The sequence below is a fragment of the Telmatherina bonti genome (assembly GCF_933228915.1).
Source record: "Telmatherina bonti genome assembly, chromosome: 1".
Lineage (NCBI taxonomy): Eukaryota > Metazoa > Chordata > Actinopteri > Atheriniformes > Telmatherinidae > Telmatherina > Telmatherina bonti.
In genome coordinates this window covers 13188827-13213585 of record NC_136619.1, presented here as the reverse complement: position 1 = coordinate 13213585, position 24759 = coordinate 13188827, and the positions used below count along the sequence as shown (strand labels likewise).

The 24759-nt window shown below is 38.4% G+C and overlaps 2 protein-coding genes across 2 annotated transcripts in view; both read right to left on the bottom strand.

The window, feature by feature from the left end:
- The window catches only part of LOC306760515 (AT-rich interactive domain-containing protein 3B), a gene marked incomplete at its 3' end in the record, with an annotated part of 69375 nt that extends 59112 nt beyond the window's left edge, over positions 1 to 10263 (bottom strand). Inside the window, exons 1-2 of the mRNA XM_079246389.1 lie at positions 10060 to 10263; positions 8256 to 8891 (exon numbers count right to left, since the gene is read on the bottom strand). Coding sequence (XP_079102515.1) covers positions 8256 to 8891; positions 10060 to 10095 — 672 coding nt within the window. The 5' untranslated portion in view covers positions 10096 to 10263. The remainder of the gene's footprint in view (positions 1 to 8255; positions 8892 to 10059) is intronic.
- Positions 10264 to 11782: 1519 nt separating this feature from the next.
- On the bottom strand, positions 11783 to 24196 carry fam219b (family with sequence similarity 219 member B). The gene is made up of 6 exons (XM_079240179.1): positions 24046 to 24196; positions 23404 to 23512; positions 19284 to 19377; positions 19125 to 19202; positions 16035 to 16086; positions 11783 to 13961 (listed from the first exon to the last, which is right to left on the bottom strand). Exons 1-6 carry the CDS (start codon positions 24139 to 24141, stop codon positions 13812 to 13814), a joined length of 579 nt encoding a protein of 192 aa, XP_079096305.1. The 5' UTR covers positions 24142 to 24196; the 3' UTR covers positions 11783 to 13811.
- Positions 24197 to 24759: the final 563 nt, after the last annotated feature.

Below are 24759 nucleotides of genomic sequence, written 5' to 3'. Positions count from 1 at the left end.
AAACTCAATTTTTTTCCAAATAAAAAAAAAAAATACATTGTTAGTTTTTAGTCTACAAAAAAATCAGCAATATCGAAGAATTGTGAGAATCGCAACTTAAAACAAATCAGCACACAAAAACAGCAGAATCGAGATGAAAGCATATCGTCACAGCTCTAACTATTGTTCTTTCTAGAAGAACTGTGATACAAGCTGAATAACATCCAAGTATTGTTCTTATTCTAATGATGCAAGTATTTCCCAAACAACAGTACACCACCACAACTCCTCTCAGTCTGATAAATGGGGAAGAACTGGGACAGTCCTTAGTGTTAATGGTTGAGTAGTAATTCTAGAAATGTAACTAAACAAAATTCTTAAACCAAAAGTGTGTGCAGTCTTGTGTCAAGTTCTTCCTGTACATTATTCACAATAAAATGATTTGTATAGGTTGTAAAGTAATAATTTTAAAGTCCAATGCAAGTAAAATAGCTGAGCTTAGTATTTAAGTTTGTTCCCCGTCAGTCTCTTCACAGTAAAACCATAATTTCACACCATAGAACTAAAGCTAAAGCTAAACAAATGACTTCTAGACATATATAAGTCTAAAATCACTAGCATTTTTGGAAATTAGGCTCATTGTTCAGTGGCCCATTAATAACGTAAACGTTGAGTTTTGAACTGATTGGGATGACGAGGACCTATTGATCACACAATTAAGTGAGGTCAAATGGCTCCAACAAAGACATGAACATAATCGCTCCATTCACTTTCCAATTAAGTTTCACTTTCATGTGATTAACTTCTTTGTCTCCAAAAAACTCTAACGAAGCATCATTTCTATTGGATTTTTTTAAAAAAAGAAAAAAAAAGTTGAAAGTAAACAAGTGAAATTATCTAACAAAATTTAAACAGAAATATCTAAAAAGTTAACAGCTATAAAAGCAAAAAATATAAAATTGAACATGTACAAAGGACAGAAAAAGCGTATCAAAAGAAAGTCTACAAACAGATCGGGGAATTAAACAGCAGCTATTTTGAAGAAAACACAACAAGGACATGAAGGAGCTTAGCACACATATACCGATGAACAATAAATGGTGTGTTGACCTCCTTCACATATACAAATAGTCCTTTAGCCTGTGTTTATAGCATAGGTAAACAGTCTGGGCTGAGACTTTCAATTCCCTGTGCAGTTCAGTATTTGAGTACAACAAGATGTAACAGGCCTCACACATTATAGTCACGCTTTGTTCTGAGAAAGCACTGCAACAGGTTTTAATGGACCTCAGCCTTCCTCATTATTTCTCATCTGAATGGCCTCCATTTGCAGGCAATTTGTACAAACAGAGGTCAGACGGTAATTCCAGCCTTATTACATCAACACAACAGGAAGTCCAGTAAACAGAATAATACTAAGTACACCATTTAAAACCCACTGACAGTAATGGCATGTGAGACAACATCATAACATCCAGCCAGCAAAAAGCAGATCAGGTTGACATGAGTCTACAACATGTACAGCAGGCGGTGGGGCCTCTTCGCTCCTCCTGCAGCATTGTTGAGAGACATGGTGACAGAGCTGCACATTTCAAACACATGCAGTGGCTTTTCCAGAAACTCTGCAGTGCTTTCCACATGCACAATTGTAGAATCAGGACAGAATCTTGTAACATGACTTGAGCCTTTCTGCTAAATGTAATTTCCTTCTCGTTTATCTTAAATAAGCAGAGAAACCGAACAATCACTCCACTTTAAAGCTCTCACACAATCCTTATTGATCTCTTCGCGGCAGCCGTGCTCCCCACTTCCTGAATGACGTGTTGCTGGGGCGACAGCTAAATTATGCAACAGCGCAGCCTCAACAGTCATTTTTCAGTGCCTGAGCAGGAAAAAGCTGGGCTCAAGGGTGGCAACTGTTCCCACAGCTCGTCAATAACAGATGCTCAATTACTCCAAGAAACCAGATTTGGTCCAGTGTGGTCTGGTTGGCCACCTTTTTTTTTTCCTCTGTTAAATACATTCCTTTCTGCAGCCATTGACCAGTTTTTCCCTTGGCAACTACATTTTCCGTTACACTTGTTTTCTTGGTGAGGAATGACGCAACGACCAGGTTTACCTGTTTTTTTGCTCAAAAGCAAAACTTCCTTCGGCCTGAGATAAGCCTCAGATCTGATCAAGCTGTAAGAGGCTTCTTAGCCAGTTTCACTCCAACAGACCACTGAAAAAGCCCAACGGCGGCAAGAGTAAGAGTCTATTGAGACAATAAAAATGTAAACCAAACTTAGTGAAGGTTGGTAATAATCTTTTTTATGCTTTTGAATAAAATTATACACACTGAAGCAAATTCAGCTATTAGAAAGAAATCATTTGTTTGGTTTTTTACTGGAAAAGGACCATTTTCAGCTAGTGTTGCTTGACCGTTGACCTACAGATGTGGCCATAGGAAATCAGATTTTCACTAATTAAACTGATTAAAGTGTGATATTCTCACTAAAGGGGGCCAAACACACACATGCAAACAAGTCTTCATTGTCATTTACTTTTAAATTGGGGTACAGCTCAGTTTCTGTAACCCACCTTGAAACAATTTCCTGAAGAAATGTATGTGACATGCTTTAGTCAACATGTTACATGGATAAAACTATAACACCACATTTTTTTTAATCATGTCTTCACACATGACACTTTATCTCTACTGTGGGATGTGCCTCTTGAGATTGGTGCGACAGCTTTGTGTTACTATCCAAGCATAAATTTGGACAAAAATTACAATAACACTTGAAAGTTATTTCTACCAAATGACAAAAGAATACAGTACACAAAGCAGCAAGCAGAGCTCACACTATCACGCACTCAGCTGACAGAAAAATACACGACTTACTTATTTTCACATGTTATAAAGCAGAAAAAAAACACCAAAAAGCCATCTAGAAAAATCTAACAGTAAAGGGAGATAGAAAGCGAGGACTGTGGGGGCGAAACTACATCGATTGTCTCAAAACAACATTTAAATTAGAGCCATAAACATTAAAATGTGTTAATAAAAGAAGATCTGTGCAACCTTCAGTGGACTTAACTTGCTTAAATCTACACTTACATCTGACAGCTCAGTGAAAATGCATCAAGACCAGAGCCGAAATGAATTTATAGTGCCTAGAAAACAAAACAAACAACAACACAGGCAGTGCAAGTGAATGCACCTACCCAAAACAATCATCCCACATGTTACACAAGTCCCAGACCAGACTTACAAACTGTGTTTGCCCTGAAGAAATTATATGAGGAATCAAAGCCGTCAAAACTAGCCTGACACAAAGTGTCCACCTTCCTTGCTTCTGAAAACAAGCAAAAACAACTGGTGCTTTTACAAAAAGGAGGAAAAAAAAGTTTTAAAAAAAAGATCAATTAAATAATTAATTTTATCAATCTGCACAACAGCAGGCACTTTAAGCAGTCCAACGGCATTTCATTCATAAAAATACGAGTCTAATTATACAAAGAAAGGTTTAAAAAATAAAAGGCAAGTTTCCCAAAAGTTTAGTTTTCTGAGCTTACACACTTGATCCCTGCCAGAAAATAACAGTGATGGTTCCCTGAAGTCATTAGTGAACTAATGGCTGTGCAGGTAAACGTGTTGCTCATGGCAACTAGGAGGGCTTTATTTCCCTTTTTAACAATACTTTACAAAAGACACATGTTTAGATATAAACGTTGTATTTCACAGGAAGGGAAAAAACAAGAAACAATGCGAGAAAAATCAGGGCATTCCAGACAAATGCGTCTCACTGCATTCCTCTACTTTTATTGCCTGTTTTCATTTGGCAAAGTACAAATACTTCACTGTTTTCTAAGTTGAAAGTCTGTCAACAGAAAATGTTTGGTTCAATTTCAAATGCAGCCTGGTCAAGAACAAAAGACGTCACCATTTGGATTCAACTAAGCAAATAGGTAGGAGCCTCCCATTGAAAAAGCAATGAAGCGACGTTACCATTGGCAACAAGTTATTTAGGTCTAACTGGTGCAACGAGCAGCTTTTTATGGTGGAAGATGTATCCTGTGGTCATGGAAAGACGTCAAATTATTGGTCCGGTGTGCAGCAAGTCTGCAAGGCAGTCCGATAATCTGGTGTTGTTTCAGATGGCCTGCTCTAGAAAAATAATGGAGGTGTGAGAGACATCATTTTCACACATTTACTGGCGACCAGATTCCAGAAATAATCCTCATTAAAAACCGTTACGATGTGCTGGAGGAAATTGCGTGCAGCAGTACAACTGTCCCATCATCAATACGAGCCCTCGGGAAATAAATGTGCCACAAACGTTATCGAAATGATGCTACCATGAACGCATGCTGTGTGGTGCTGTGTTAAAATATCTGCGTGTGATGTCTTTTATTTATTTTGTCTTTAGCCGGGTAGTGTATATTGAATGCTGGGATAGTGTTTAGTTATTTATAGAAAATATAAAAACCTTTAGCTTTTTGTTTGAGATTTCCAGAGAGAGAGAGAGATTCCTTGTCATCTGGTGCAGCTGTGGTGAAAATATAAAAGTTCTTACAAGAACAGAGAAACCATTAAATGAATATGACAAAAAACTATAAAAAGCAAAAGAAATTAGAATAGCTTAATCTGGAAATAACTAAATCTGTCAGCTCAGTGTCCAACATACCCAGCAAGCACTGGGAACTATTTTAATCTGCAACGTGATGAGAAAGCGTCCATATCAGATGCAGCCTACGCAAATAGCAGTGTGATTAAATGAATGAGGAAAGAAGTTACAACTATTTGTGCAACTATTAACTATGAACCAAACTTCAGGGATCATAAACACCATGGCTTTGCTCACTGTCTCCAAACCGTCTTTATCAGTCACAAGCTCAAGCTGCATGTGAATATAAGACTTGTGAACTGTTTGATTAAAAGCAGTAAAGCGTATTAAACATCCCTCGGTTACAGAGAAAAAGCTGCAAAACTGAACTAATGTCACAGTTAATATTACAGGCAATGGGGGGGGTTTTCAATAAGGGGTCTGCCAGCCTGATTAAAACTCCATTAATCACAGACTGGTTAAGGCAGGAGGAGGATGTCTGTATGGAGACGTATGTGAGCATAAAGAGCAGGGCAAAGAGGGAACTGGGTTACAGAGGTCATGTAAGTAAGCTAAGCAGGTTTATTTATAGAGTGCCTTTCATAGATAGAAGTCACAAAGTTCTTTATGATGAAAAGAGATTAAAAAAAAAAAAAAAACAATAAATTACTGTAAATTAGATAAACACCCCTCATGACCTGAGTGATGGAATAAAAATAATTAGTGCGAGATAGAAACATGTGCATGTAATAGTTGGGGTGCGATGGACTGTTAGCAACTGCCCCATCGCGGAGACCAGAGCGCTGCTACCAGTCGCCCAGCTGGTCAGACCATCTCTTGCTCCACGCGCCGGCTTTGTCCACCATCCCCTTGTTTGACATTTATTTACTCGGCTGTTTAGGAGAGGGCTGGGGTCACCATGCATACATCACTGACACAAACACGCAGGCTGATATCTCCGTCCACACCCATCTGTCCTGTATAGCAACAAACGTTCGTTGAGCTGCAACATGGACGAATGACTCGGTTGTCAGTAAAATCCTGATGGATTAAACCAATTCTTAATAACTTCAGAAAAACACAGGCTGATTTACAACAAGCTGTTGAATGATGACAACCATCAGCTTTGGTAATGCAACATGTTCTAGGAAATGGACATTAATATGTTTATAATGTCACTTTAATCGATCTGGATAACATCAGAAGCCAAACTCTTCTGATGCATTGTTTCTACGTTACAAGTGCTTCAATAGAAGTGGCCAGTTATATGATATGTACATGTTAAAGTATAGAGGTCTCTTGTAAAAATTTCTCTTGAGTTAGTCATCCTATACCCCCCCCCCCCGTCACTGCTTTTAGAATATAATAAATGTTCTCCCTCTTATTTTAGATGGTCGGTATTTGTGGCATCTGTCAGGCTTGTCTCTGGCTCTTCAGGACAATAGCATCAAAAAAAGAAAATAGAGTAAAAAGAATGACAAAAAAGAAAATAGAGTAAAAAGAATGACAAAAAAAAAATAAATTCAACCCACTTCCCCTGCCTCCACTGATCCCCTCCCCCTACAGCGGTGCAACCTGAAACTGCCTGAAGAGATGAGCCGTCATTAAATACTGCAGAGCTGACATAATGACAGGAAAGATAAAAGAGAGGAAACAAAAAAAGGCCAGACCAATTCTCGTCCCATAATGCCTCCCCCAACCCCCAGGCTCAGCCCGCCTCGCCTAATAAAAGACACCAGGCCACAGATAGGGTACTGGTCAGCTACAACTTTGCTGCTATGATCCTCTGCTCTTACAATGCTCAGACAAAGCCCAGCCACCTCGCAGAATAATATGACACCGCTATTTCTGAAAACAACGCTCCGTAACAATGCAAGTTAACTCAGTTTCGTCTCATTTTTACTTCCTATTAAGTTCGAAACATGTCCAGCAGTTTCCCAAAAGGCTCGTTTGTGTGAGTATCAAAACCTGATAACTGTGAAGTAATCAATAAGTAGTTCTTGACACATCTACCTGCATTTTCCCTACATTTCCCTCTTCATTACCAGTTTTATAGTGAGCACATACGTAGTAGTAAGGAATACTCAAAACTTCCTGTTCTTTGCAGAAACATCTGGTATTTGCAGAACATGGCAGCGCTTGCTGTGCTAATGCTAATAGCAGCAAACCGGTCTGCACGTCAATACGTTACAACTTCCAAGCACTGCACGCCACCATGCTTTTGTTTCAAGTCACGCCATCACTTCAGTCTTTTTAACGTTTTGAAATTAAATTAAAAAATGAAAATGAAAAATACTTTATTAATACCTAAAGGGAAATTCAATAAAAAAAAGAACAAAAAATGGTGAAAAACTGTGTTTTTTTGTTTTAAAAGAACAAGATTGACGCTTTTTTTTAGACGATGTTTAAAAAGATAATAAATAAATCGTGTATATGGATCCATATGAATAAAAGAACATGTGAGTGTTGTGCAGAAAGTCCAGGTGTGTTAATCCAGTTTCTTATAATCCGAGAACTGCTGTTATCTGATAGAGAATATCAGATTATGCCGTCTGTGTGATCACTTTAATAAAGTTGTTATCTCCAGAAACTAGATAACGATCACTTCTTTTAGTGCATGTAAACATGCTCATTGTTATATATTATATATTATATATATATATATATATATATATATATATATATATATAATAGTACAAATGAGAGACTTATGTCATGACCTATTGTCCATGATTCAAAGCTAAATAAGGAAATGCGGCGACATGAGCCAATAAAGAGACAGTAATAAAATCCAGACACATGATCGTTACGCTGCGCCGACCTACTGATCAAGCAAAGATATGTCCTTTCACACTGTCCACTCCTGTAGCTTTTTATATCACTGCCAGGCCTCTGAGCGCCCCATCTAACCTGCAAAGTCACGATGCTAAACGCCACACAGCTCGGCTGCCTTCCCATTAGCATGCCAGGGCTCTCCAACACAGCGCTGAGGCAATGTTTACCTTCAACAGAAAGTTCACTTGGCACACAGCCGAAACTCTTGGGGTGGCAGGAGTGAGGGGTGTGTGTGTGACAGACTGCTACTGTGTACTACATCCAACCTTTCCACCCACCTAAAATCCTCAATCTGACCCAGTCAACCACCCACAGCTCCCCACAGCAGCAGCAGCAGCACTGCCCCGCCTGACTCGCTCCGCCGCCTGGATCGGAGCCAAACCAGAGCCGGAGCAAAGCGCCAAGAGGGACAAAGAGCAAAGGGAGACACACACACTTGGAATGTGAGCGCAAGAGGAGAAAACTAGTGAGCGTGAACACATTGCACCTCAGTCTGGCCTTCTGCCAAGACTCACTGAAGAGGAGGGGTTTTTTTTTTTTTTCCACCACAAAAGCCAATCGGCGGTCAACCCCCTGCGGAGTTTCTAAGTGTCACACAAAGACGCTGCTGGAGGAGTGTACATATCACAGTCAAGATTAAGTCGTTTCCCGCAGCAGGGGGCTATATGGAGAAATCAAACTCAACTCACAAATTTAATCCCCCCACTCCAAAGAAAAAGTTTATAATCTTCCCTATGATCCGGTGAAAGTTTCGTAGCAGCTTTGGTTTGATGAGCAATATTTAGAAAAGTGGGGAAAAAACCAGGGTGGAAAAATTCCAGCAGGAAGAACAAGAAAGCAGCATGTACCAACCTGTCTGAAGTGGTCATCAAAGCCCCAGTCGGCTTGTCCGTTAGGAGAGGTCGCAGAGTTGGGTCCTGCTGGGGACAGACCCTCGTCGGGCTCCTGTTTCACTCTCACAGGTGGGGACGCGGACCTCTGCGGAGCCGATGCTGAGTAACTCGCCAGTGGACGAGCTGGGATGCGGGAAGCATTCTGCTGCAAAGCGAGGGTCTGCTTCCGGAGGAACTCCAGCCCACTGGCACTTCCCTCGTCCTCCTCACTTCCCTCATCCCCTTCCATCATCTCATTGTCATCATCCTCGTCTCCTGAATCCCGGCCTCTGTCTTCGTCGTCCTCTCTTTCCGAATCTACGCTGCTTTGATTGGACACCCGAGGAGGAGGCAAGCCGCTACCAGGAACACCTCCGGCCAGACCTTTACCCATGAAGCTCGCACCGGACGCCCGGGCGGCTGCCAGAATGGCCTGCTGGGCAGCAACCTGCTGAGCGTACATGATGTGGGCCTCTCTTAGCTTCCTCTCCTTGCGCTCCATTTCAAGTCGGGCCTGCTGTTGGCGCTGGAGCTGCTCCATCACTGCCTCCAGCTTCATTCCCCCAGAGGAGGTGCTTTGTGGAAAGGCCACACTGGGCTCTTGAGACATACTGGGCTGTAGGAGGAAGAGGTCATGAATTACCGACCGGATAAGGAAATCTAATTACTCCAAAAAGCTGCAAAAGGAACTGGGCGTGATTTCAACACAAGTTTGCAGCCATACACACAAAAACAGCATTGATTATTTAACGCCATGGTTTTCACATACTTCCGTTTGAAGTAACTAAGTAAAACCCTACTACTTATTTACTTTAGTAAATGTTTCCCCAAGTAGGTCAGAGATGATTGTCCATCATTAAAAAAAAAAGAAATATCACAATAATAAACCAAAGTTATTATACACTATCTTACTAATTACACTTAATTTTTAACTATGCATGTTATACATTTTTATTTATTATTATTTATTTGATTTATTACCCCCTTTCTGAACCTCCTTTTGCATAAGAGTCTGTAAAAGCAGGAAAATTCAGTCAGAAACTAAAGTAATCCAACCAGGATCGGTAAAAAAAAAAAAAAAAAAAGTGACCAAACCTTTTCATAAAAAATATGTTTTTGGAGTAAATATCAAACAATACTTCAGAAAGCTACAGAAAATTAGCTTTAAAATGAAAAAAACATTAAAATAATTAAATGTTTCAGAGGTCCTATTGAAGGATCAATGCAAGCTTGTCAAGGCAGAGTGAACGCTTGACAGCGTGTTTTGCATGTTTGTAACATTAAACTTCATTTATTAAGCCTTAATATTAAACTTTATTTACTAAAGAAGCAACAAAACTGCATCCAGATGGTCTCAAGCGGACATTTTAGTGTCAAATTAACAATAAGAAGAAACTACACAAGTAGTTAGGGGAGGGGGGACAGATAAAGAACCTCTGCATTTAGCAAGTTAGCTGCCACATCCTCAAAATCCGTGGAAAAGGTTGGCGAGTGGGAGAGATAACACGCGCACAAGCGAAGTTCGCTCGTGAACGCTTCATAAAACTTCACTTCTCACCGAGAAAAAATGACTGAAAAACACCTAGCATAAGGTCCAAGTTACCACCTGAAGACTGACCTCTTTATTTCACCCCCCTCTTTAGGAAACTCTAAGGTTAAACTTGCCAACTCTGCTCCGGCACTGAGATCAAAAAGCGGTGAAACTGCGTCTCGCGGAGGGTTTTCCAGTCGGTCCGCGCGCGCAGAGAAACGTGAAAGGAAGCCGAGCGGCGACCGCGACTCACCGTTTGTGCCTTACTGCTGCTGGAATTGTCCACCATCCCTCCTTCCTTGGCTTTATCCTCCTTCTTCCCTCGTTTCTGGCACTCGTTCAGACACTTGTAAACACACGCGCGCGCGCGCGCACGAGGCGGAGAGGGACGCTGTGCACGCGCACCGCAGATTCTCCGCAGAAAAGGTGCAGCAGCTCTCCGAAGCCTGTATTTTCCCCCCCTTTTATTTAATTTTTCTTTCTTTTCGTGATTTTCTCCTTTCATTCAGCAGGGGGACAGTCTGGAAAATGGCCCGATCTCATATCTCGGAAAGCGCTGAGGTAACTCCCAGTCGTGTTTTGGTTTTTTTTTTTTTTTTCCTCCTCTTGAGTTGACACCCCCCGCATGGCGCACACAAGCATTTAGGCCCGCCCAGCGCCAGTAACTAATATCAGCTTTAACAATTTCATCACAAGAATTCAGCACAATTAAACTATACTGTTAAAACCTCCTAAAACCACACTATTCTAATAGTTGTGTGTTTATGTGTGTGTATGTGTCAATTAAAACATGAAGCAACCCACACAGAGGCAATGAGCAGTTTCATACCTCATCATTTCTACAAGAAGCTGACAGCAAATGTGTGTAATGTTCAATAATGCTAAACATTTATCATAACAGTCTATTAAAATATATAAATAGACATGGATGCAATCACATATGGAGAGGTGTAGGAGTGAGCAATTTTGTCTTGTCTGGTTTTGTCTGTATCTTAAATATTGTTTTGCGTATATTTTGTGTAATTGTTGGTTATAATGTATTGTTTTATGTGTTTGGACCCCCTCGAAAACGAGATGGTACATCTCAAGGGGCATTTCCATAAAACAACTTTAATATATTTTTCTTTAAAAGCCTGATTGTAACACTGGATGTTGAATTTTTTTTTTTAACTTTCATTTGAAAAGGTTACATAAATTAATGGTTGGATAATAATTAAAAAAAAATCTTTTACTGAAGTTTACCTCATTATTTTTAAGATGTTGCAAAACAAACTTGTGTTGAAGCGCAACAGGTAACGCCAGCGCGCAGCGTGGCTCTGTGCTGCCCCCTGATGGAAACAGCGTACAGCACACCCAGAATAATCTACACCGGGGTCTTCAAGGTTTTTGCAAGCCAAAGACCCCCAAAGACATCCAAATATGGAGCAGCTACCACAATACAGCGGTGTACTGCAAGGCTCCATATAACTGTTTGGTTTGCTTAGCTCAGAAAATATTAATATGATGTTCTTTTTAAACTTCACTTTCTCTCATCCTGCTTTATCAGCAGCAAGTGCCACCTGAACATTTGCATTTTCACCTGTAATTTCTACAGTGGAGGGTAACTTTCTCATTATTTATTTTGCTTAGTTACAAGATGATCAGCTTGCAACAGCTCGTGTCATTAAATGTGAGCATTTCAGACTGAAATGTTATCTTCTACCTCAATATATTCATACAATATGTAGGTTTCAGATTGATATGTATTTTAACTTTTGAAAAGAAAAAAATTATCTTAAAAAATGGTTTTTAATCAACCAAAGCTGTCAGGACTCCCCCTGCAGTAAATCCACAGATCCCATGTTGAAGACTTCAGATTTATATTATAGTAACACACAAAAAATGATCAGTTAACTGAGTTTTATTTAATAATGTAAACCAATAAATGGTACACTAAAATAAAAAAAGCTTTCACCATAACAGACAAAAAAAATTGCATTTAGCACACAATAACACAACCTTTGCACAACGTTTAAAACAAGCAGATTGTCCCAAAAGTTGCATAGTACAGGTGAGCCGAGTGTACTCGCTACTGACCACTGGTGTTAAGTGCAAAATTTTATTTAAGGAAACTCAGCACAAAGTTGGGTTGATACACTCAAGATTCAACTGGTTTCTTTTGGCTGAATCAAGTTTTTCTACATGAGTTGCACCAGAAGAGCAGTTCAGTCACCTGCAGCACAACCACGAAGAGCCACAGGGTTCATCCACGTCTCCAAAGTCTGATGCGATCCAGACTCTGTGAAGTTAACTCAAGGCTTTGAATTAATCCTAACATAAAATGTGACCGCTCCCAGTCGTCAGCTTTGTCACTGCGATGTGGTTTTTAATGCTTTTTATGCACATGATGTAGTGGACAACATAAAAACATGGAAAGTCCTCAGCAGCAACGTATTAATCCAGACTAGAGAAACTGTGATATTTCCAGACTTGAATTATAGAAATATATGCAACAGACAAATTGCTCTATTCGTGCATTTCCACTCACACATAAGACAACAACCTCCTGAGAAGGTGATCGTGACATCTAGCAGTTTGTGTTGATATAAAATAAACTAGATGGAGTAAAAGTACAAATCCAGACTGTATTTGGGTACATTTTCTAGTAGAGAAATACCTCTTTCTTTGTCAGATTATACATATCTGTGTATTCGTTGTGTAAAAGCAACGACAAACATCACAACACAAACAGAAAATGTTACTTGGTTTAAACTTCTGCCTGAACTGTAAATAAGTTGCAATAACTTTTTTTAGTGTGCTAAAATACATAAATAATATAAGATTTAAATCTGATGCGAACACACACCTCAACATCAGATGTTGGTTTATGTTTTAAAGCAAAATGTTACATATTTCCTTCAGCCAACATACAGCGGACAATCCTTCCTTATTTGTTTTAGTTTTTTTTTTTTTTTTTTTACAAAAAAGGATTCATATTGTAAATATTTATCTTTTTGTCAAAGTCTAAATGCCTTAGACGGACAAGACACCGACCATATAAGGTCGAGTTGTTATGCTGCAGAAACAACGTCCCTTTTTGGGGTTTTTCCATTCAATTAAATTTAAAATCAAACATACAATATTTCAAATGTAAAGTCCAAAATGGAATAAGATGTAATTTATCAAAGCATTTTAGCTAAATAACTAAGTAACTTCCATTTAGAGAAGAGTGATCTAGTAGGTATCAGTAACTGTATGTAAACGCCTCCTTCTACGTCTACTTGCTTTGTTGCATTCTGCTCAGTGAAAACTCATAAACAAACGACCTTTTATGTAAATGGTATCAGATCATCTACTCATTTCATATAAAACATGAAGAAATGAAGTAGTTTTACTGAAACCTTCTATTCCAGTTCAGTGCTTTTGTGCTGTTTGGTCAAAATAGGTGCTACATCCACGTGGCGGTCACATCATTTAAAAGTCAAGTGGAGTTTCTAAGGAAACAAAACAAAAACTAATAATAATGCATGTACTTGTCTTGGATCTCAGTGTTGTGCGTTTTTTTTTTTTTTTTAGCAGTGATAAATCAGTAACTTGCAGATTCATGACAGGACAAAAGCATCAACATACAAACTATTATACTTGTATGTGTGTGTTCAGATGTGTTCAGATGGCTGCAGACCAGTTCACCAGAGAGGAAACAACAGTAACCAGTCCCAACTTTCCAGCTCTACATATAGAGGTGTTGTCATTACCATTCTGCATAATCCTATTAAAAAAAAAACTAGATAAATAGAATTGGTCAAACTTTGGGGTCACAGTGGATAAGGCTTGCTCTCGCATCCATCTGCATCTTCACAGCGGCCGAGTCATCTCAGCACACCTTCCTGCAGCAGGAGCAGTTTGGCTTCAGGGCTGGAAGTCCTCAGGCAGCGTGCAGCAGCAGAGCTGCAGTGGAAAGAAGGCGACTAAGGCCGGCTGAAGTCAGAGTCCAGCCTTCATAAGGTCCAAGTCACAGCTCTGACATCACTGCATGGAGCAGGACAGTCCCTCGGAGCAGCAGCACACAGAGGAGCCCATGGCTTTGGGTGGGATCAGGTCCAGGTCCTCGTCATCAGGGATCTCATCCAGGTGGTAGCCATCCTGAAGCAGCTGCCGGCTTAAATCAGGATGGACCTGAAAAGCAAAGGCAGCAGTCAGAGTTCGGTCTGGTTTTTACAGGGATATTCAGCTGTTGTACGATGTCAGAGCGCACCCACAACGCACAAGATCATCCTAGTCATGATACCTCATCTAAACCTGTACGTGCACATGTACGACTGTTCATGTTGTTCTTTAATGGGGTGTTTAACCACAAATAAAAAAAGTATAAATAAAAGGAAAGCATTTGAACCCAGGAGGAGATTTCGAGGACTGGACCTGGGCACCCCTCTTTTAGATGTTTCCCACTCCAACACACCTGATTGAGATTACATGTCTCTCCTCAATAGCTTGTTATCAGGTTCAGCTCAAGAACATTGAGCCATTAATCTGATTCAGGGGTGATTGGGGCTGCCAAGATTAGTCGATTAGTCACGATTACGTCGGCTATCAAAATAGTCGCGGACTAATTCAATTATCCACGTCATTTTTTCTCTCCACACAGCTGCTGTGTTGTTGGAGCTGTCAGAGACGTACCATTAGCAGCTAGCAGCAGATGCTTAGCAACTAACTCTGTAAACACACACATTTTTTTATTTTTTACTTAGGTTTATTTGTGTGCAATATGTCTCATTCAAACAAATAAAAAAATCTTTTCATACTTTCTGTAAGTTCAAACTGGAAGCTGAGCATCCCAAACTTTTTTTTAGCAGTGTTTGTGCTCAGAAAATCATTCTGACCTGAGATCTGGGTTCAAGGTAAATAATCTCTTTCATGCTTTAATAAGCAAACCAAGTTGGAAACATTGTCTTGTTTAAGTTTTTATACAGAAAATTGTTTCCTCTAAACATAAGAGTATGACTGCATGACACACCAACTATTTAATCACATGTATTAATATAATATTTGGAGTGTTGATAGACTCAGATCTGACTTTCAGCAGCCACATCAAAGCTGTCACTAAGAAGCTTTTTACCAACTGAGAAACATCAACAGAATGAAAAGTTTAGTCACCCAGAAAGATCAGGAGAAACTCCTCCATGCATTCATCTCCAGCAGACTGGATTACTGTAACAGTCTTTTAACAGGACTTCCTAAAAAGAGCATTAAACATCTGCAGCTCATCCAGAATGCTGCTGGACTAAGAGGTCTGAACACATCACACCAGTTTTAAAATCTTTACACTGGCTCCAGTTTATACTGGTTTCCAGTCAATCACAGGATGGATTTCAAAACCTTGCTGATTGTTTACAAATCTCAGAATGGTTTAGGACCAGAATACATCTGGGATATGTTCAGAGAATAAAACCAAGCAGAGCTCTTCGATCCAAAGACTCTGGTCAACTAGTCCAGACCAGAGTCCAGACCAGAGTCCAGACCAGAGTCCAGACTGAACATGGAGAAGCAGCATTAAGCTGTTACGCTGCAAACAAATGGAATAATCTGCCAGTGGAGAATAAACTTTCACCAAATGTAGAAACTTTTAAATCCAGGTTAAAAACATTTCTTTTCTCATGTGCTTATGCATGACATCTGCACAGTAACTTTTACTTAATTCTAACTTTAATTATTTTAATATAACTTATGATTATTATACACGTAATAATATTGGGTTGATACCAAACGATCAGTACATTCTGTACCTTGTGAACGCACACGAGAGATTTCATTTATCCAAGTTGTTTCTGGTGAGCGCTGGAGTCAAACCGGTTCCCCATAACCTTTTACCCATTTATTGTTTGATAAGTGTATGTGATGTGGTGGTACACGCTGCCTGCAATGTCCTGGGAAGTCATTAGTAGATGTTAAACATTTGCACAGAGATGGCTTTGCAAAAGAGAAAAGATTTTATTGGTTCTAGTGTGCTAACAAGACACAAAGCTATGCAAGTAAAAGAAATAAAAAAATTTAAAAAAAAAAAAAAAGGTGCACCAGTCATAAGGAGAAGAGGGCTAAATGGGTAATGACAGGATAGACACTGATAAGAACACGCGTTATCTCGACACAAAATCTATCACATTAACTATTTTTGTCTCCACACCCTCACAAGATGAGTCACAGAGCCAGTTTGACTGTACGAACGGAGATGATAATCAGAGGTGAACTCACCTCAGCTGAGGAGTATCCTGAGGAATACTGCTCAAAGTCGATCTCTTCATCACTTTAAAGACAGACAAGATAATCAGGTTGATAAATTCCACTGTCAAAATGACTGATGCTGCCTGAGACTGATGAATGACAGGATACATTCATTTTCTGCCTGCAGTGCATCAGAAATTCCACCTAAACATTATATCTGAGATTAAACTTGAATGATGCAACATTTGTTGTAAAGGAAACTAAAACTATGCTGAAAAATGTTAAATTGTCAGTTCATCGATACAGAGGTAAAAATGCAACTTTCTCTTTAGTGATCAGGCTTAAATGTAATATAATATAATATAATATAATATAATATAATATAATATAATATAATATAATATAATATAATATAATATAATATAATATAACAAATTACTGCCAATATGTCATTTGTTATCATAAAAGGTGTCTTTAGAAAACAAAAATGACTTTTATTATTAGACAAGAACAGAATTAATTCAGGAAACATAAAAATGACCAGGATAAATATTATTAGCCCCCTTATCAGCTGATCTTTTCACTAAGTCGTAGAACCACTGTTTTGCAAAGATGTTACTTAATTTACTTGGGTTCAAAGCTTGTAAAATTAAGATAAAAGTGACAATGTTCTCCCAATTTACACACAGTATAAAGGTTATGATGAGGGTTTGAGTTATCAATTCAGATAGCATTATGCTGAAACAACAGAAGACAGGGGTAGACATTGAAATCTGTTTCAGCTTGAGAAAAAAAAGTATTATTGCCAGAAAAAGCATTTATAAAGTTCTCTCAGCATTTCCAAGTATCAAGGACCAGAATGAGAAGCATCGTCATGAAATTCAGGCCACACAGAACAGAACAAGCCGGCATGAGGCAGAACATAAAAGAGTTTAAAGACACTGAAAGAAAAACTAGCGGGAGATTTGTCTAAAAACCCCAGAACAACGGCCAAAACGTGTGTGAATGACTTGGTCAAGTCAGGAATTGAACAGACTAAGTTTGCAGACCAAGAAAAACTCCACTTGTTCAGAAGCAACACCTCCAAGCCAGATTGCAGTATGCTAAGGACAACCTGGAGAAAGGCGATGCATACTAGAAGCACGTCCTTTGGTCTGGTGAGACGAAACTAGAGTTCTTTGGCCACAGAGATACCTCTTGTGGTTGGAGAAAGAAAGGAAAAGCATAAAATCTAAAGAACACCATCCCTACAGCGAAACACGGTGGTGGGAGTGTTATGCTGAGGGAATGCTTTTGTGCATCTGGAACCAGGAATCTCATAAAGGTGGAAGGAAACATGAACAAAGAATGATGCATGAAGATTTTGAAAGAAACCTAAGAGGTAGCAGCTAAATGGGGCCTGTGTCATTGTTTTGTTTTCCAGCACAAGAACAATCCAAAACACACATCTGCCCTGGCAAGGAACCACCAGACCAACGTGAGGATTACTGACTGGCCTGCACAAAGTCCTGACCTGAATCCCACTGAAAACCTGTGGGGTAAAGGTACAGTGTGGAAACCATTTGAGAAACAAAGACGACAGTGGCTCATTCAACTCGCCGTTTTACGTTAAAACGTCCATTCGCTTTTCCCCACGACAGGGCGGGAAATGAAGCCAAGAAATAATAACCAGGAGAAAACGAGACTCTTCTTCAGTGTAGCATTTCCCAGATGGAGACAATTCAGGAAAGGAAGGATTTCAAAACAGATCTGGAGGTTTCAGCTTTCTGCTGGACAGGTAAGCTAATTCAACCAAACAGTGAAGTTTATGTTGGTGTCATGTTAGAAACAGGACAGGTGGTCCAGCAACGACTTTTATCTTCCTGTATGGGTCAGATGTTTACTGGGGCTGTGACGATATGCTTTCGTCCTGATTTGATTAAATTCGATTACGATTTTTTGCAAGCCGATTCGATTTAAATTGCGATTCTCACAATTATTCAATATTGCTGATTTTTGTAGATTGAAAACATAAAAATGTATAAAACTTTTTTTCCCCGTCATTTTTCTTGATTTTAATTAGGAAAAAACATCAGAGAAGCCAGACCATCATTCTGCTGCTATAACGCCCAAGAAGACAAGTAAACAGATCAATAAATACAATCAAACTAACAAATTTTTTTATAGTGGATTAACTTCATTTATTTGAAAACAAAAGAAAAAGATTCATAACAAAAAAATCTATTTTAAAATTGTTAAGCAAAAAATCCTGATTTTCCAGTTTTCAATTAGATCCCCCCCCCCAATATTTACTCTTACTTTATATATAAAAGGGAGAGATGGCTAATTTGCTAGTTAGTTCCAGTGGAAAAGTTCTGTTGCGGTAGTATTTTAGTTTCTGTTACTCTTCAGAGAAGTCATACCAGCAGACAACCGTGTGCTTCTTTCAAGTTTTTCCTTTGTGCTTCATAATTTATTTCAGCTGATTTGTCAAAGGGTGACGAGGACTGATGTCCTCCCTCTAGTGACACCATTTCCCACGATGACATTAGCTATTAGCAGTAGCTTGGTATCAAATACATGGAGGGTATGCTTGTAACTTAACATGTATCGTTCTGTATCTCATCACCTGACAAGACACCCCGACTTGTGCAGGATGTTAACGTTTTCTTCGGCAGTGGTAATAACATGCTTAAACGATGAGGCGTCAGAAACAAAGACTCGGTCTTTTGCACTGAATTTGTGAACCATTAGATGAGAATAATCCTCACATTTTGGGACTTTAGACGAAGGTCCATGCCAGGAGACCGTCAAATCTGGAGGAACTTAGAAACTCACCAAAGAAGAATAAGACTCGCTGAAAGCTGCAACAAACAACTGCTGGCTGTAATCCAGTAAAACAGATACACAATTAACTGTTAGCATCAGAGGGGCTAATAAATTTGATCCTGGTAGTTTTTGGTTTTTGTAGAATGTTTTAATTTCTGTGTTCTAAGTAAAACAATGTAACAAACCAAAATAAAAGTATGATGCCTGAAAAAGCTGTTATAATGCTATTAACTACAGACGCCCAAGGAGAGCATTCATGATGCATATTTATCATATTAATATACTTAGGAAGAAGTGAGCAACCTGTCTTACCTGTCTGAGTCTAGTGCAACCAAAGTTTCCTCAGCATGTTGACTCAAAGCAGCGTAGCCCTTGTTGTACTTCACTGTCCTGAAAGGAGGGAAAGAACTAGCTGAGAAAAAACATGCAAACAAAAAAGGGTCTTTTTTTCTCCTCAGTGTTCCTGCTCACCTTTTAGCTCCTTGTCTGGGTTGATGCGTCACCGGAGGCCCACCTGAGAGGGCTTTCTTCTTCAGCGCTTTCCTTGCCATCTCCCTGTGTTTCTCTTTAAATGATCAGAAAAAGGAGTTTCTATTATCATCCTGCCAGAACACTGAGTGTCTGAGCAGAAACAATGTACAGTCACCATTAGCAGCTTGGATTGCGGAACTTCACTAATGGCCGTTTTCCATTAGTATCAGTTTGTCTCAACTTAACTCACATCAGCTTGGTTTGTAGGGTTTTCCACGTGGCTTTTGTACCCGTTTACCGGCACTTTTTTTGTAACTCCTCAGCCCAGGTTCGGATTGTGTGTGACGTTGCCAGACTTCATGCCGCTATTGGTCAGGGGTGTGGCCAATCAGAGGTCAGGGAGTGACATCACTGGAAGAGCGGCTCCAGTTGTTTACATTACGTTACAAGCAATGGTGCAACAAAAGTCTGTTCCGTGGTCCAACACTGAGGTGGAGACATGTCTTTGCTTGGTTGCTGAGGAAAGGTTTCAGAGGGAACTAGATGGAGCGACACAAAATGAAAAAAATCTATCAAGAGCTTTCCAACGTGGCTATGGGTAGCAACAGAGTTTTCAGCAGCATCGAGAGAAGCTGAAAAAGCTCAAAAGTGACTATTGGCAGGCTAAGGACCACAATGGTCAAAGTGGATCAAACAAATGAGACTGGAAATGGTTCCAACAAATGGATACGATTTATGGTCAGCGACCTGCGAACTGCAGACCGAGTAGCAGATTGCCTCTAGGTACTGTGTTGTTATGGCGCTTGTCGTGCACAACACTGACGTCACAGCGATTTCACACAAACCCCGCCCATTTTAGACCTGGTACTAAATGGTCATGGAAAAGAAACAGGACCAAGCTGAGACGAGTTGAGGAGAGTAAAATTGAGACAAGCTGATACTAATGGAAAAGAGACATAAGATACCACCACACCCTTACAACCTTTTCACCATCATGGAGTCATTTCATATGACTTAATAAAATGCTATTCAAATGTCCATTCAAATTAGCATAACTAAAACCAAATTATGTTAAACATGTTCATACAAAAAAAAAGGGTTTTCTGTAGATTATAACAATTATCTTAGGATAAACCTTGAATTTAACATAAATGATCAAGTTTTAAGCTTCTCCTTTTTCTTTCAGTACACAACATGGCTGTCATTTTTTGTGCTTTTGTTTCAAGAAGTAACCCATGAAACAGTCACTGTCCAAACAAAGTAAATATTCAGTATGTTTCTGGTTAGTTTTATTGACTTAAGAACATCAGATGATGCAGAATCAGTACAACTGAACCTGATGTATTTGCTTTGGCTCAGTTAAGGAGTGTCATTTCAACATGGGCTGCATAAAATGTGTGTATTTGTTTGTTAAGCAGTCATGTTATAATAAAAATGGAAAAGAAAATAAGTGATTTAGCTATCTTTCAGTACAAAAAAAACAGTAAGCAGTAAAAAGTAAAAGGTCATTCATAAATATAGTGCCAATAAAAAAACATCACATTATAGAAACAGAGCCTCAGGTATATGCAGCAGGATAGGTGGGCATTTGCTAGGGAAAGGTTTCTTGTGTCATCTGACTAAAAACCTTTCTGGTACAGAAAAAAAAAAGAGAGTTTCTATATACATACACATCACTAAATGAAGAACATACGTTCTTCCTAAAGGGTGACTTCCTACCACGTTAAGACACTTAAGACTCATGAAATTAAATTAGCAAACAAGGCATGTAGTTGCTCTTCGGACCTGTACTGTAGACTAAACACACTTAAAAAGATTAAAAGGTAGACTGGCAATGTAATTTGATTTAAAGAAAAAAATTAAAATGGCATTAACATATGATCTCATGCTATAAATATACAGCAGTAAATGTAAGTGGGTTTCAGCTGCTTATTTACTTATGGTTTTAGAGTAGCAGACCATTCACCAAGTCGCCTGCCAACAAACACCCCCCACAGCCACCCAATTTTTACATATTATGTGCCACACAACTTCTGTAATTTGCCCTTTATTGCTTACTCATAACAAAAACATTAAGATATTACAGAAAACTGGCTGCAACGAATCATAAAAATCAGTCACTCTCAAGTTTAATATATAACAAAGCAGTCATGCATGTCATTTCATGTTGGAGGCTTTTATCTCTGAGATGGCTCTTATCTCTGAGATGTTCAAACAAGAAGATCTTAAGATCTTCTTGTTTGTTTTTAAAGCTTTAAATGGACTGGCCCCTCAATACATTACCGAATGCCTCCACATTTACACTCCAGTGCGCACTTTGAGGTCTCAGTACTTCATGTCTCGTCTAAAGACCCACTTTTATTCTTTGGCTTTTAATACTGCATGAGTTGTGTGATCCTCTGTGTCTCTTACTTGTTTTATTTGTTATTTTTAGTTATTTTATTGGGTATTTATTCATTTTATATTGTTTTACATATTTTAATGACATTATTACTTTATTTTTTATTTTGTGATATTTGACTCTGTGCATTATAAATAAAGTGGATTGGATGTTCAATAATTTGGTAGCTGTTTATTTAGCAGATACCAATATAGATTAATAAACATACACACGCAAATTTCATTGATACTTCCATAAAAAGAAACCAGTTTGTTGGACAACTCCATTTCCAACACTATTGCACCCATAACTGGCTTTGAAGAACATATTCAATTTCTCCATCACATAAGACCAACATTAACTTTTTTGTGTGGAAATCCTCATTATGTATGAGATTATTTTGATTTCATGCAACAACTCCCTCCACACCTTTAAGATCAAACTGAAAACCTTCCTGTATCGTGACTCTTATAGTTAGGATATGAGCATCTCCTAAGTTGGAGTCTGCATGTACGGGACCCAACTGTCCAGGTTATGCTCTTTGCTCTTATAGTTATGGGTAGTCTAGCCAACCATTACTTATGTAGCAATGGGAACGTCACCTGATGCACTGACGAGTACCTTGCTCAATTTCTCTAATGTATTAATATATAAATATGTGACAATATTGCCGTCTCTAACTTATTTCCCTTTTTTTCCGCAGGTCTTTCAGAATAGGTGTACATGTTGATCTGGCACTATACAAATAAATATGAATATATATAACACACACACACATACATATATATATATATATACACACACACACACACACATACATATACATTATATATATATATATATATATATATATATATATATATATATATATATATATATATATATATACATACATATACATTATATATATATATATATATATATATATATATATATATATATATATATATATATATATAAAAAACACATTAATACATCTGTTTTGCCTTTTGAAGGATCCATATACATAGAAATCCCATTGACTTGGTTTAAAACACAAGGTATTTGTGCTTTACTGAAACAAATATAATATATACAGTTGTGCTCATATTTATTCATACCCTTTAATTAAGGAAAGAAAAAATAGATGCCTGTAAAATAAGCTGAAATTGACTAAAGTAATAATAAATAAAAATTTTATGAAAATCATTACAATATTTTCTAATTCTGGTTCAATGGAATTATTTTTTTTAAAAAGCAAACAAATAATAGAATTTATTACATATTACATCTCTCATAAACTAATATTTTGTTGAACAATCCTTTAATGTTTCCGCTACAGTCAGGTGTTTTCTGTTCCTCTCAGTCAGACTTCTGCACCTGTTGACAGGTATTTTGTCCCACTGTTCAACAGAAAAGTGCTCTAATTTTTCCAGGACCAATTTGTTTGTTTTTACCTTTTTTCTACTCATTTAAACGAAAAAACAATGTCTTATATTACTAAACTATAATTTTGCAAATTTTTAGTTATTGTTCCTTATTTCAGTCTCCAGTTATTTGAGTGACTGTTGTAAATTCAGCTTTTTTTTTATGAAAAAGTATGAAAACATATTAGCACAACTGTAATATATATAAATATAAAGCTGAACAAAAAAGAAACAACTTATACAGATCTGCTGTTTGAAACCTTCATAGCATTATAGTAGGACTTTTGGCTTCCAGGTGTATTATATGAACTTATTGAACCATGAAAATGCTTACGTAGTTTGAGGTGGGTGGCTGGAGCTCTGGACATGATGTAAGGTCCTCTTTTCTCCACTGGCCTGATGCCTCCATCTGTGGTCTTGGGTCTTGTTCCGCAACTATGTCCCTAAAATTTGCGACATTAAAGACTAAATAAGTCCTAAAGTTCTTGAATGGCACCCAAATAAATAACAAAGCCCATGAAAACACGTAATTGACGTCATGTGACCAGAAACTGGGAGGTTTCAAACTTCTTGGTTTGATCACTCAGAGGGGAAAAGAAAGAAAGAAACAACAAGAACACTTTCAACTTCAGCAGGATACAGTTACTTGTTAGTGGAAGAATTTTATTTAGATTACTAAGGATGAATCTGTCTCCACTGGTAAAACCTGACTTCCCACAAGAAATGGAAATGAAACCTTGAACCTTCAATACTGCCTTGATTTGCAGAAAGAGAAGTGGCTTCAGGTTCATTCACAAAACAACACATTGCAACTTTTAAGTCCAACTTCCCAAAGAATACACACTACATCAGTGGTAATTTTAAAACCACATCTCATGTCAACAGACGTCAAAATCACTTGCAATGCTAAGTTAACTAGCCTCCCTCTTTCTGTTTACAAGCTAACGCTAGCCTGGCTAGCTTTAGCTGAAATTACCGACAAAACTTGTGGCTCCTGCTGCGCTTCCAGGAGCGTGTCTTTCTCCGGCTCCTCTAATATGTCGTTCATCATCTTGGCCTTTGTTGTCACCATTTACACCACAACACCGCCATGACAGCCGATTAGCAGGTAGGGCGTTTCGCTGTTTTCCTTCAGGAACAGATATGAACTTCTGCTAGCCAGCTAGCCTGCTAGCCGATCAGCGATACAGGAAGTTTGTACTACTTCCGGGAAAATATTTCGAAATAAGACTGAGCTGCGAACCTTTCAAAACAAAATGTCTATGCTGTCAAAAGTAAAAATGAATCCTGTTAGAAATTTTCTGTCGCCATCTACTGTCAAAAAGGAGATATTAGCTTCACAATTTTAATCTTAACCCTCATGAAACATTCGTCTGTACCTGGTTCATTAACATTATCACAACTACATTAATTAGAATAACACATCAATACATCTGTTTTGCCTTTTGAAGGATCCATATACATAGAAGTCCCTCTGACTTGGTTTAAAAGACAAGGTATTTGTGCTTTACTGAAATAAACGTCTGAGAAACCCAACCCCATGTGGAAATATCAGATTCACAAGTGAAGCATGGTTTATGATACACTTCTCTTGCTTCACTTTGTTTCTAAAGGAATGATGTTATTATACATACATGTAATGCTTGTATTTGTCTGTTTGGTATCTTTCATTAGAAAACATGATTGATCC